The 15,022-nt window shown below is 41.4% G+C and overlaps 1 protein-coding gene across 2 annotated transcripts in view; it reads right to left on the reverse strand.

Annotated features, from left to right (window-relative positions):
- Positions 1 to 14,322, reverse strand: part of SHC3 (SHC adaptor protein 3) — a 193,848-nt gene extending 179,526 nt beyond the window's left edge. The window contains exons 1-2 of one of the 2 annotated variants that reach the window (XM_056525398.1): positions 13,772 to 14,322; positions 12,121 to 12,755 (exon numbers count right to left, since the gene is read on the reverse strand). In XM_056525398.1, the coding sequence (XP_056381373.1) occupies positions 12,121 to 12,660 (540 nt within the window). In that variant the 5' untranslated portion in view covers positions 12,661 to 12,755; positions 13,772 to 14,322. Of the gene's footprint in view, positions 1 to 12,120; positions 13,746 to 13,771 lie in introns of those variants that run through there. The other variant, XM_056525389.1, reaches the window with a different exon arrangement.
- Between the last annotated feature and the right edge of the window lie 700 nt (positions 14,323 to 15,022).

Here is a 15,022-nt window from a genome sequence, read left to right on the forward strand (position 1 = left end):
CCTGGGTTTGGAAATTTCTAATTTTTGGATAGCGGGTGCTACCTATGAGAAATCTTTGTCAAAAATGTCATATATTGTGTTGCTTTTTGGTTGGGGATTGTGAAGCCCTGGTGTGTAGTGTACTAGTGCATCAGCCAACTCCACGCTGTGCCATTCAGCCACTAAATGGTCTCCTCTTGCTGCCAACATGTCCACGCTGTGTCATTCAGCCACTATATGGTGTCCTCATGCTGCCAACACCTCCACGCAGTGCCATTCAGCCACTATATGGTGTCCTCATGCTGCCAACACCTCCACGCTATGTCATTCAGTCACTATAACTATATGGTCTCATGACACTGATGCCACCACCAGGCTCTGTCATAGTGCTGCTCTGCGGCAGTGATTCTAAGAGCGATGCCGGTAATCTGCATGCTATTCTGAATAACAGTATTATTTCACTACCCCAGTACACTCCATATGCGTTTTAGGACACAGCAAAGTGTTCTATACCCCTATAGAGGCTGTATGTAGGCTAGAAATAGCCATTTTTAATATTAATTCGCCGCGAACAAATTCGGATCGAAACAAACTTTTCGGGAAGATTCGGCGAATCGGACAAATCGAATTTTTGAAAAGTTCGCTCATCTCTAATAATAATGTATATTTAAAATAATGTATAGTATGGTTACCTTGCTAGCATCGCAGGACCTTCGGTCATGTGACTATGTTAATTCCTCTATGGTATGTTAGAGAACCTTTGGAGGTCCTTGGGTCACATGTTACCCATAATGCTATGTAAAGGTGATTGACAGCAGTATTGGACCAATTAGCTCTAGTCCAGCCCCTGCCCATATAAGGGAGCTGTAGCCAATTATCGCTCTCTTGGGTTGCTGCTCTCGTGGATACTGGACTAGCAGGACGGATCTGCGCAACTTTCAAAGACATGCTAGGCCTAAAAATCTACCAGCCTCAGCAGAAACTAAACCATGAGTTCTAATCTAATCCCCGCTAAAGCTAGCGTGACTACTGGACCAAAACTAAATCCCCTAAATCCAGTGGAACAGCGCATATCAGTCTAAAGACTCAAAATTGCTTAAGGCCCCACCTTTGTCAATCTCCAAGAGAATTTGCATTTGTAGAGACTGTTCCTGTTGTGAAGTTGCATAAAATCTTCAGTAAAAGTTCCAACTATTTTCAGCAAACTCTCCAGTTGTGGACATTTATTTATTTCTCAACCTCCCTATCACTCTTGGGAAGGGTGGCGGTAGGACAAGCATTACAGAGGAGCCCTCACCCTGGCATCACGAATAGCAAGGGTAAACCAGACACCCTTTAGTAACCGCACAGCTACACTCCCTACACCCAACTTCCCCAGGCTATTACATAGCCAATGCCATTTAGTGTCTGTCTGTCTGACAAGTTTATATTTTTAACAGTTTCAAGTTTAAGTTTTTTTAACAGGTCAAAGGGAGGCTGTCTCACATAAAAGTCAATTTTTAAGTCAAAATGTCAAAAAACTGATTTCTGAAGGGTCAATTCTTTGCTCAATGCATGTCTATTGCAATAGGATGCTGAAGGATATGCAATGTTGCGTCCTGTTTAGCATTATTTTCTTTATAATAAAACTTGCAACTTACTTCAATATCGATGGAAAAAGGCCCAATTTAAAAAAGGAACAGTTTAAAAATGGACACAATCTGATGCAAAAGGATGTGGCAAAAAACAGTTAACCTTAAAAAGTTTTTACTTCTTCCTGTAAAATTTTTTTCTTTTTATCTTGAAAAAAAATCTGAACATTTCAGTAGGTTGCATGAACGTGGTATGACCATAGACTAATTAAGCGCACTTAACACTTGAATGTTTGAATAAAAAACACAAAAGATATTTTCCATCAGTCTGACCAGCTCTGAACAAATGTATAATACTTTATAATAGAAATGAGCAAGCTGAGCCCGGCAAACCTGGTTTCACTCCAAAGCTTGGGGTGAATAATAGCAAAAGGGATGAGGAATACATGGCATTTTGGCGCATAAATGAAGCCCAGCATACCTTGCAGCTATTAGCAAGATGACATGACCCCAGGTTTTTCAATAATTGCTTGCATCTATGGGCCGTACAACTACCAGGCCAATAAGGACACAGCACAGGGGTGGGTTGATGAGTCTAATAAAGCCCCATGTACTGCATTGAAGTTTTCATTTTGAAGAGAAAGCTGAGAGAGAGAGAGAGCAAGGACTACTGATTCCAGAAAACCTTCACAAATCCTAAACAATTCTAAAGCAAACTGAGCAAAGGATTAATTAGTAGACTGACCTCAGACAGTGACTTCTTGTCACCTGCAGTACTGTTGGTGCACTACAAATCCCATCCAGCAGTGAACAAGCCCATAAAAGCTCACAAAAATCCCATTACAAGCAGAACATAGCATTGATCAGTGGGCTGACCTTAGACAGAAACCTCCTGTCACCTGCAGTGCTGTGTCCAGTTGGTACACTACAAATCCAAGCCAGCATTGATTGCAGTTCCCATAAAAGTTATCACATTACAATACCAAGCAAACTGAGCAAAGCAGTGGGTTGACCTGTATTTTAACATTTAAACATACTAAAATAATTGTAAACCTAGAATAGCCTTCTAAAGCCAAGTTATGTGTATTTTCTGGGTTTAATCAAACATATAGTATTTCTACCTGGGTTTGACAGATCTACACAGTTATAAACGTTGATAGTGAATCCGGAAAGCCATCTAAGGCTAAGTAATATGTGTTTTCTGCGTTTCATCAAACATATAGTATTTCTACCGGGATTTAAAGGAGTACTCTGGTGGAAAACTATTTTTTCAATATCAAAACTATTTAACTTCCTGGCACCAGTTGATTTTAAAAAAATATAATAATTCTACAAGTTTTCCACTGGAGTACCCCTTTAACGTAACTATACCCCTATAACATATTTATACCTGGGAGAGTAAAAGTTGACTAGTAGGTCAAATCAAACCAAAAACATAAAAATAATCTCCAAATATTTTTTTCAATTAATAAAAAATTATTTAGATGTCTGGTAAAGGAGCACCCCTGCCATGTCCTCTGTTAGTAAGAATGTTGGTTGCAGAACAGAACCAGTACAGGTAGCAGTAGCAGCCAGGTGCCTGGAGGTGGTAGTAGTAGCAGCTACGTAAGTTCTTACTGTCTTCCAGGGGTTGTGTGGTTTCCAATAGTATGGTCCTTGTGGACTGGTTGACTCGTTTGAGTTCTGCTCAGGAGAAGGAAAAAAAAAGTCTGACAGTCTACAGTTACAGAGCATGGTGGAAATGTCCATCCTAAATGGTCTGTTCCATCATTTCTGTCTTTACTTCCCCTCCTAGAGCTAAGCAGGACGATAGCATTAGCCACAAGAAGATGTGTCACAGTCAGCTTTTGGAGTGTGTTGCAGAGGTGATGGAGGTGGAAGCAGTGGCCGAGCATAGCACTAGTGGGACTGGTAATGGTAGATGTGGTGTTGAGATTGTAAGGCATCACAGTGGATATGCTTAGGGGGAGCAAGCGGCCCATGATCAGACAGAGGTGGGGAGCATGAGGAGGTTTGTTGAATCGGTGATGACAATGCTGCTGCATCTGCAGGCTTGTGAAAAAAGCCTTCCAGAGGACAGGCACAGTTAGGTAGTGGTGTGCCTATCTCTTTACGTTATCCTGCCGTGTGGAAATTCTTTTCTACTTTATCAGAGGCAGAAAACCAGGCACAGTGCCGTCTCTGCAAAATGAAAGTAAGATATAGCCAGGGTCAGACTTTAGGAGTTATGGCTCAATGGAAGCCCAGAGAGCTGCATCACAAGGCCTGGCTAGAAGCATCACAGGCCCACCAATGCCTGTTTTCCACTGGCTACAGCTAAGACCAGTTCACCACTTTCTTCTGTCCACTGGTTACAACCACCACTAGTCCACCAATGATTGCGGTCTGCTGGTTTTAGCTACCACTAGTCCACCAATGCCTGCTTTCTGCCGGCTTCAGCTACCTCTGCTAAGTCCACCAATGCCTACTGGCACTGACAGGCGTATTGTGCACATGAGAGAAAGAGATGAGTACTGCATAGCGACACTCTAAGACCCTCGGTATTAAGCTAGAATAGGCGAAGTTTTTTTTTCATCTTCCGAAAAGGGGGATTTTTATATAGACAAGCTACTCAGCTAGCCTGCCATGGCTTTTTAACAGGAAACACTCTCTGGGAATCACTCTCTGTTGAGTCAACATTCCACTCTGACAGCGCTATCACTGCAAGAGGCAGGAGAATATGTTGATGAAGTTTGTAAATTTGTTATTCCTACCTGACACGAATGGTTCCCAAAGAGGAGTACTGCTCTTACTAGCCAGGCCTATGCATAGACAAAACTCTATGATTCCCAAAAATGTTTATATAGTTCTTTAATTTCATGTTGCAGCTCCCAAAAAGGAAGAATTTTTTTGTATACGTGTTTAAAATTTTCAAAATGTGCAAAAGCAATTTCTTCACTATTGTAATGCTGCTGGTTGACAACCACCAGCGTATAACGTGCTCTCACCAGTGTCAGACAACATTTTCTGTGCCTTGTGTCTGCTGTATTTCCTGGTCTGATGTATCTGGTTCCTGCTCTGATGTATCTCTTGCTGCAGTTTAAGCTCTGTCCACTAGGGACAGCATGCGAGCTATGGCTGAGATGTATAGAGCCAGCGTGCACTCCCTAATGGATTCTCCTCCAATCATTGCGTGAATTCACGCAGATAGGGTAAGCTGACGTTATAGATGGATGATGCGTAGCCACAAAGTCAGATGCAGCAGGGCTGACTAGCTGTTTAAGGAGAGTTTGTGCTGTAAGAATAGCAGAGCTGAAAAGCTTAGGTGTAGGCAGATGAAATAGGCTTGATCAGCAGACATACGTGTGGTCGACAATCCGGGTTACACACTAGAGAAACAGGTACCATGGGATCAGGCTAAGGCCATGTTCACACAGTCGATTCTGTGTGGAATGTCCACCTGGTAAACATAGACATTCTGCACATTTGAAAAATCCGGCAGGCCTTAGGATTGCTCGGAAATGTGAGATCTCATAGACAGCAATGCATTTACGAGCAGAGAGAATAGACATGACTATTCTTTCTGCAGACGCCGGAATCATGATTTTCGCAGTGTTGCACAGTGCAGCAGAATTCCATTGAAATCAATAGGACTCTGCTGCAGCATAATTTCCGAGCAGAATATTACTGTGGAATAGTATTTAGAAATTTAGCCTAAAGCAGAGTCCAGAAACACGCTCATGTAATGAACACTGATCAGCAGACAGAATACAGATACCTTTGCTATATAGGGACCACACAATTGCTTAGGCACCACAGAAAGGGAGAAGTGCCCTTATGTAGGAGTTGCAGAGGCACACACAGACCCTTAACCCCGTAAGGACCAAGGGCGTACAGGTACGCCTTTGCTCCCTGGTACTTAAGGACCAAGGGCATACCTGTACGCCCGTGGGAATTTCGGTCCTCGCCGCGCGCCAGGCGGGGACCGGACTGGGGTGACTGCTGATATCTATCAGCAGGCACCCCGCGCAAATGCCCAGGGGGGTCATTAGACCCCCCCATGTCGGCGATCGGCACAAATCGCAAGTGAATTCACACTTGCGATTTGCGCAATTTCGGGTCATTGCGGGTCTATGGTGACCCGGAATAGAAGGGGGATTGCGGGTGTCCATGAAACCCACAACCCCCCTGAAGAGATAGGAGTGAGGTGGCAGGGGTGCCACCCCTCCTATCACTGCTATTGGTGGTCTAGACGCGACCACCAATAGCAGATCGGGGGCGGGGGGGTTAACTTTCGTTTTCCCCGTTCTGCCCACCCACAATAGGCGGAGCAGAACGGGGAAACGACAGAGGACCGGCGCCGGAGTCCACTTACCGATCTGCGGAGGCTGCGGGCGACGATCAGCGGCAAGCTCCCTGGATCTGACGGAAGCTGGTAAGTTGCCTAGCAACATCTGGAGGGCTGCAGTCCGAGACCCCTATATAGTGGTCTCTATACTGTAGCACTCCAGATGTTTCAAAACTACAACTCCCAGCATGCCCAGATAGCTGTTTGGGCATGCTGGGAGTTGTAGTTTTGCAACAGCTGGAGGGCTACAGTTTGAGACCACTATATGGTAGTCTCTGAACTATAGCCCTCCAGATCTTGCAAAACTACAACTCCTAGCATCCCCACACAACTATTTGCTGTCCGGGCATGCTGAGATTTGTAGTTTTGCAGCATGTGGAGGGCCACAGTTTGCAGTGGTCTCTATACTGTAGCTCTCCAGATGTTGCAAAACTGCAAATCCCAGCATGCTGGGAGTTGTAGTTGCGATCCCTCCAGCTGTTGCATAACTACATCTCCCAGCATGCCCTTCGGTGATCAGTACATGCTGGGAGTTGTAGTTTTGCAACAGCTATAGGCTCACTGGTTGGAAAATATTGAGTTAGATAACAGAACCTAACTGAAGGTTTTCCAACCAGTGTGCATCCAGCTGTTGCAAAAGTACAACTCCCAGCATGCACGGTCTGTCAGTACATGCTGGGAGTTGTAGGTTTGAAACAGCTGGAGGTTTGCCCCCCCATGTGAACGTACAGGGTACGTTCACATGGGAAGGCTTACAGTAAGTTTTCTGCTTCAAGTATGAGCTGCGGCAAATTTTTCGCCGCAGCGCAAACTCCTAGCAGGGAACTTACTGTAAACCTCCGCCAGTGTGAATGTACCCTAAAAACACTACACTACACTAACAAAATAAAGGTTAAAACACTACATATACACCCCCTTACACTGTCCCCCCCAATAAAAATTAGAAACGTATTTTACAGCAGTGTTTCTAAAATGGAGCCTCCAGCTGTTGCAAAACAACAACTCCCAGCATTTCTGGACAGCCACTGACTGTCCAGGCATGCTGGGAGTTTAGCAACAGCTGGAGGCACCCTGTTTGGGAATCACTGCCGTAGAATACCGCTATGTCCACCCCTATGCAATCCCTAATTTAGTCCTCAAATGCGCATGGCGCTCTCTCACTTCGGAGCCCTGTCGTATTTCAAGGAAACAGTTTAGGGCCACGGGGTATCTCCGTACTCGGGAGAAATTACACTACAAATTTTGGGGGGCTTTTTCTTCTTTTACCCCTTATGAAAAGGAAAAGTTGGGGTCTACACCAGCCTGTTAGTGTAAAAAAAAAATTTTACACTAACATGCTGGTGTTGCCCTTTACTTTTTATTTTCACAAGAGGTAAAAGGAAAAAAAGACCCCAAAATTTGTAACGCAATTTCTCCTGAGTACGGAAATACCCCATATGTGGGCGTAAAATGCTCTGCGGACGCACAACAAGGCTCAGGAGTGAGAGTGCACTATGTACATTTGAAGTCTAAATTGGTGATTTGCACAGGGGTGGCTAATTTTACAGCGGTTCTGACATAAACGCAAAAAAATAAATACCGACATGTGACCCCATTTTTGAAACTACACCCCTCACGGAATGTAACAAGGGGTATAGTGAGCATTAACACCCCACAGGTGTTTGACAAATTTTCGTTAAAGTTGGATGGGAAAATGAAAAAAAAAAAATTTTTCCCTAAAATGCTGGTGTTACCCAAAATTTTTCATTTTCACAAGGGAAAATAGGAAAAAAGCCCCCCAAAATTTGTAGCCCCATTTCTTCTGAGTAAGAAAATACCCCAAATGTGGATGTAAAGTGCTCAGCGGGCAAACTACAATGCTCAGAACAGAAGGAGCGCCATTGGGATTTTGAAGAGAAAATGTGTCCGGAATTGAAGGCCACGTGTGTTTACAAAGCCCCCATAGTGCCAGAAAAATGGACCCCCCCACATGTGACCCCATTTTGGAAACTACACCCCTCACGTAATGTAATAAGGGGTGCAGTGAGCATTTACGCCCCACAGGTGTCTGTCAGATTTTTGGAACAGTGGTCCGTGAAAATGAAAAATACATTTTTTCATTTGCTCAGCCCACTGTTTCAAAGATCTGTCAAATGCCAGTGGGGTGTAAATACTCACTGCACCCCTTATTAAATTTTGTGAGGGGTGTAGTTTCCAAAATGGGGTCACATGTGGGGGGTCCACTGTTCTGGCACCACGGGGGGCTTTGTAAATGCACATGGCCCCTGACTACCATTCCAAACAAATTCACTCTTCAAAAGCTCAATGGTGCTCTTCCTCTTCTGAGCATTGTAGTTCGACCGCAGGGCACTTGACGTCCACACATGGGGTATTTCCATACTCAGAAGAAATGGGGTTACAAATTTTGGGGGGTATTTTCTCCTATTAACCCTTGCAAAAATGTGAAATTTGGGGGGAAACACACATTTTGGTGAATTATTATTTTATTTTTACATATGCAAAAGTTGTGAAACCCCTGTGGGGTATTAGAGCTCACTTTATTCCTTGTTACGTTCCTCAAGGGGTCTAGTTTCCAAAATGGTATGCCATGTGTTTTTTTTTTGCTGTTCTGGCACCATAGGGGCTTCCTAAATGCGACATGCCCCCCGACCAAAATTTGCTCTCAAAAAGCCAAATATGACTCCTTCTTTTCTGAGCATTGTAGTTCGCCTGTAGTGCACTTCAGGTCAACTTATGGGGTACCTCCATACTCAGAAGAGATGGGGTTACAAATTTTGGGGGGTATTTTCTGCTATTAACCCTTGCAAAAATGTGAAATTTGGGGTGAAACACACATTTTAGTGAATTTTTTTTTTTTTTTTTACATATGCAAAAGTCGTGAAACACCTGTGGGGTATTAAAGCTCACTTTATTCCATGTTACATTGCTCAAGGGGTCTAGTTTCCAAAATGGTATGCCATGTGTTTTTTTTTTTTTTTTTTTGCTGTTCTGGCACCATAGGGGCTTCCTAAATCCAAGATGCCCCCCAAAAACCGTTTCAGAAAAATGTACTCTCCAAAATCCCCTTGTCGCTCCTTCACTTCTGAGCCCTCTACTGTGCCCGCCGAACACTTTACATAGACATAAGAGGTATATGCTTACTCGAGAGAAATTGGGCTACAAAGACAAGTATACATTTTCTCCTTTTACCCCTTGTAAAAATTCAAAAATTGGGTCTACAAGAACATGCAAGTGTAAAAAATGAAGATTGTGAATTTTCTCCTTCACTTTTCTGCTATTCCTGTGAAACACCTAAAGGGTTAAAACGCTGACTGAATGTCATTTTGAATACTTTGGGGGGTGCAGTTTTTATAATGGGGTCTTTTATGGGGCATTTCTAATATGAAGACCACCCTTCAAATCTGAACTGGTCCCTGAAAAATAGTGAGTTTGAAAATTTTGTGAAAAATTGCAAAATTGCTGCTGAACTTTGAAGCCCTCTGGTGTCTTCCAAAAGTAAAAACTTGTCAATTTTATGATGCAAACATAAAGTAGACATATTGTATATGTGAATAAAAAAAATTATTTGGAATATCCATTTTCCTTACAAGCAGAGAGCTTCAAAGTTAGGAAAATGCAAAATTTTAAATTTTTTCATCAAATTTGGGGATTTTTCACCAAGAAAGGATACAAATTACCACAAAAATTCCACCATGTTAAAGTAGAATATGTCACGAAAAAATAATCTTGGAATCAGAATGATAACTAAAAGCATTCCAGAGTTATTAATGTTTAAAGTGACAGTGGTCAGATGTTCAAAAAACGCTCTGGTCCTAAGGTGTAAAATGGCCTGGTCCTTAAGGGGTTAAAGAGACAGCCAGTGCACACGTGTAATAAATAAATCCAGAGCCTACAGTGAGGAGGAGGAGCCGTGAATGTGCCTCGGCCTAGGTAGGCAGCTTACCTGCCCGCTGGTGGCCGCCAACTGCCAGTATTACTCTAAGGCAGTGTTATACACAAGTTTTGTGGCTCATTTCAATGCCTGTTTATGGAGAACCTGCTCGCCGCGAACCAAATTTTTTCTGAAAGTTCGGCAAGCCAAGCTAACCGATCTTTTTAAAAAGTTTGCTCATCTGTACTTTATAATATATCCTAATACATACAAATATTGGGAGGTACAGATGTTGGTATTGATTGTGCCTAGAGTAAAATAACAAAGCAAAAATACATATTTTGTTCCACTACTTCATTATGTTTATAAAAGTTTAGGAAATATACAGGCTGTTAAATACCCATACATTTTTTCTCAGTGATTTTGCCATTAAAAAAATGTTTAAATGTTGGTAAAATTTGACTACATTTTAGAAAAGAACAGCTGATCACAGAGCAGCTCATTCAGTCATATAGATCCTGGGATTGGCTGATTGGAATGAAGCATTGTCAGTGTAATCAAAAAGAAACCTATGGAGAGGGTGAAAAGGGGAAACAATGCTTGTTTACAACCTTTCTAGGGTCAATGTGGGGCATTTACCCCTTCTGAAACTTGGACAGGTTTTATAGGCTATATGCTACCCCTGGGTAATCCCCTTCATCATACATGTAGCTATCTTGGAAAATGCCACAACATTGTACAGTACTTGTTTCTTTTAATAGGGTTGTTGTCATCTCTTAAAAATGGCCTAGACACCATGTCACTGTTGTATATAAGTACTGTAATAAAGGGTTTGTTCCATGTTTAAGCATAAATATAGAGCTATGGCCAAGGACATATAGGTTCATGAAAAATATACTCAACATCAATCTTAGAAAGAGAATAAATTGGATTTTCCACATTGTAAATGTTTTTTTAAACATACACTATTTACTAATCTGATCCCTGTGTTATGATGTCAAAGAACACTGCTGTACAATGACATTGTATACTGTTTACACAAACACGTTTTTTTCCAGTTGTTTATGAAACTGCTGTGGAAACTCTACTACAGTAAAGTCTATGCACATAATGTGCGTAAACAATACATAGCATACACAACCGCAATCTCCAAAATCTCGGCTTGGGGACAGCTTTGGTATTAAGTGTGAATAGCAACGTTAAGTATTGGTTAAGTAAGCTCAACATCCTTTTTCCCTTTAAATATTTATAATACATAATATATCTCATCAATTACTGCTATACCAAGTATTATTACGATCTAGCATGAATATGTGCTTACTGCCAGCAAAAGCTCAGAATGAACATTATTTTACTCAATGCACAGTAGGTGGGTGCGACCGTGATGTTAAAACTGAAGTGAGGTACTGGAAAGAATTTTAATAAACAATAGAATCTTCACTGCAAATAAACCACTAGTATTGGGAGGGATTAATGTACATGTTATTTACTTGCTACTAGTCTAAATTAAAACACAGACATCAAAAATCAGATAAAAAGGTGAAAACAACATATCATAATAAGTTGACAAATTCCCTGTCTATGACTCTTGAGCACTCTCTTGGCCTTGGGCGTCTCGGCAGTAACGTATCATATATGTTATTATACCTATGTGTATTGAAAGGATGGAGAGTGAGAACTGCCATATTGTGCAATTTGGTGGTAATTGTTCCATTCACAGGAATATAAAAACATGTTTTACCAGTGTAAGGAGTATTCGTGCAACAGTTAATTGTCATTTTTCAAGCATAAAAAGGCCTTTTGTGATATACTTGATCACACAGCAAACATTTTTGTAATCTTATCCATATATTTTTTATATATATATATATATATATATATATATATATATATATATACACACTCTCTACCAAAAGCTGGATACACTGTCATTTTGAAACACATCTCAACGTTGCATGCGCTCTTTAGTAGTCATTCATATAATGATGTAGAATTGGGTATAAAAGATTTAAGATAATGAAAACACATATAGCCAAAAGAAGGATTTAAGTGTGATTCTTCTTTAATTATTGACATGGATATTCCGATGAACTGCAAATGAATTAGCCTAAGATCCCCACTGCATTCATTAATTCACCTGCTTCGTCTTTTCAATGGCACACAAAGCTATTGCCAATCTGAAAGCTCAATGGTATGGTATTAACAATATCAATAGCAGTATTTGCCTGTATTTTGGCAGTATGCTACACAAAATCTGTTTGTGCAAGTGGAGAGATAAGCGACCCTTATTAAGTAAATGGTATTATAAAAGCTAAACCAAACTGTTCATTTCTAACATGAAAAAGCAGACAAGGAGAAAGCAGCAGACCAACCTTCACAATGTACGTCACTCCAGGTCCCTGAATCTTCTCATTCGAGTGCAGCCATCCTCGAGAAGGCTTACTGAAGAAGCTGCTACTTTGATTCCAATCTTCACCTCCCAGATGCATTTCTTCCGATCGTGTTTTTTTCCCTGTGCTCATCTTGCCCACGTCCTGCTGAGAACACGGAGGGGTAGAGACAAGGTTACATGTGTTGTCTGAAGCCCCTGCTGCTGTACTAAGAGCAGGAGAGCTACCCTGTAACTTGGAACCAGCGAGCTCCTTTACTGCAGAGGAAAGGTTTTTTATACCCAACAGGCTGCCCGTGCTGGAGAGTTTCATGTGAGACACTTTGTGAATAAATGTACAAAGAGAGGTGGGTCCATCTTCCTGGTCTTTTTGTAAGTCTGTGGTCGGAACCAGGCACAGAACTGTAGCTGGGTTACCGGCGACTGTAGAGGCTTTACTGTTCGTGGACAGGTTGTGCAAAAGATCGTCGACCGGTGTCACAGATTCATTCTTGAAGCGGTTATACTTGGTACGTTGAAGCATGCCCTTTTTATCTAGTTTCTTTCATATGTTGTGGCAAATCTGATGCCAGTCTAAGATACACCTTTGTTAACATTGCCAGAGGTTCATAGTGGCACCTGTAAAACCAAATGCAATAAACAAATCAACCCTATAATAAAATAGTAGAAATTGAAAAGAGCATTGATTATTAATATTTTTCCTCCAGAAGAAGAAAATGTCTCTATGTCCGTGCAGCTATAGGTTGAGAATGAAGGCAGGAGCAGACAGTTCTATATGACATTCCACTTCTGGTTAGAGCTGCCAACTTGCTCACAGCAAAAGCATGACTCACACAAATGAGGAGACCCTTTTCAACAAAAGGCTCAGTGAGCACTGCAAATCACTTCCTGTAGCACAAAAAACATCCACCCACTTACAGCACACTAGAACCAATCAATTCTCAAATTTCCTTTTCCCAACTTCGCAAACGGATCATTTCTTCAAGTTATATCAATTTTACTCCCCCTTCAAAGGTGATATGCACCTGTAATACCTAGAGCAAGTCACCTGTAATTTAGTCCTACCAGGCACAGCCATTAAAAAGTGCAAATTTACATAAAATCGCTATTTATGTAAGGTTTTAACGTTATTACACTGTAAATAGTGCACCGTGTTCTTAATATGGCATATGTGAAAAAGCCAATGTTATAGCCTTCATCTTTGTAAAATGCACACAATTATGTACATGACTGCTAATACTAAGCTACAGCATACAATCTCCTATGACTTCACAGGCCACAAATGATGAGAAACAATAAGGATGTATATTAAAAGTCATCTGTCCCAGTCAGGCGTTAATATCCCATTACACATACAGACACAAGCACATTGTACCGAAGGCTGCGGCACAAAACCGCAAAATAAACTTTCAATTGGAGATATTTAATTAGTCTAATTTCTGACACATGAAATAAGTCAGCACCTCTGCTCCCAGGAGTGATGAATAATGGAAACGTCTTATGAAATGTAAGAGCAAGCTTCCAGTAAAGTACAGAATAGCCTTTCATGAAGCTCACGACACAACCTGCTGCAGTATTCTCCCAGCCTTCATCTTACCCCTTTTTCTAGCAGCACAGGAACAGCGAATACTCACATCATAGGCTGCTTCAGCAGTTATCTAACGCAAAGAACAAGCTACAATCCCTCAAGTGCTTCTCTTCATTACATACAGTAAAAATAAAAACTGCAAAATGTGAATGAAACTCTATTTATGTGAATGAAAGGGCTGGCTCGCATATCAATAATTCTGTGAATGAAGCAGGGCCATGCAGCCTCTGCCTGGCAATCCCTTGGGTGCTAACCGTTCCATCCAATGAGAGACAGCCTGGATGAGTCATTCAACAAAGGCTTGCTAAATAGTGGAAGAGTCCATTTTGATCACAGGCAGCATTCTTAAGACGACAAAATCTAACCTAATTAAGCAGCTTTTCCAAAAACAATTACATCTCCTCAGCTCGACAAAGAAGCAGATGCTAAGGACGAATACAATCTGAACGTTGCTGGATGCATGATACAAATCCATCTCTTAGAGGAGTATTTAGCTATACCTGCTTCATTCATGAATGTGCTCATTCTGCCCAATATGCCTATTGCAGCACATTAAACTGACATATTGAGCCACAGTGTCTGTATGATCTCTTACTGGGAAAGGGTTGGTACAGTGCATACACTGGAGATTTAACCCTTTGCTTTACATACCTTTTGGTGTGCACTTTTCTATTTAGAAGGGAGGTATTTTTTGATACATCTGCAATAATGACAATGTTGATATGATAATACTGCAGCATATTTCAGAATAAATATATTACACTGCAGTTTAGAGTGTTTTAGGACGATCATTAACATGTGACACGGTATGGCTGGTAGCAGCCAGCGCTAGTGCATTTATTTATTTTATTTTCAGATGAACAGATAATAAGTATTACCACCATTAGCATGTTTTCCTCCATATTTCCATGGGTGCATTTGGAAAGGGTTAATTTTAGCTTTAAAGGGGAAAATCCCCCTTAATTGATTTAAATTGTACAGAACAAGTGCCATAAATACTGACAGATATATTGGTAATTTTTGCAGCAGACATGTTTACAAATATGAACATAGGAACTGTAGCCATACGCGTTGTCATTTTCAGATGCCAGCTACCTTCTTGGTGACAAGTTTAGAAGTTTTGATCAGTGGGGGTCCAGGTGCTCAGACCCCACTAATTGCTAAGGGAGAGCAGCACTTGACCATGCTAGGCTCTCCTTGGGAAGCAGCAAAGTGAGTGGAATATCAATTTGTATGGTTGTAAACTCTTAAAGAGGTACTCCGGTGCTTAGACATCTTATCCCCTATCCAAAGGATA

The sequence above is a fragment of the Hyla sarda genome, chromosome 1 (genome assembly GCF_029499605.1).
Source record: "Hyla sarda isolate aHylSar1 chromosome 1, aHylSar1.hap1, whole genome shotgun sequence".
In the NCBI taxonomy this organism is placed as follows: domain Eukaryota; kingdom Metazoa; phylum Chordata; class Amphibia; order Anura; family Hylidae; genus Hyla; species Hyla sarda.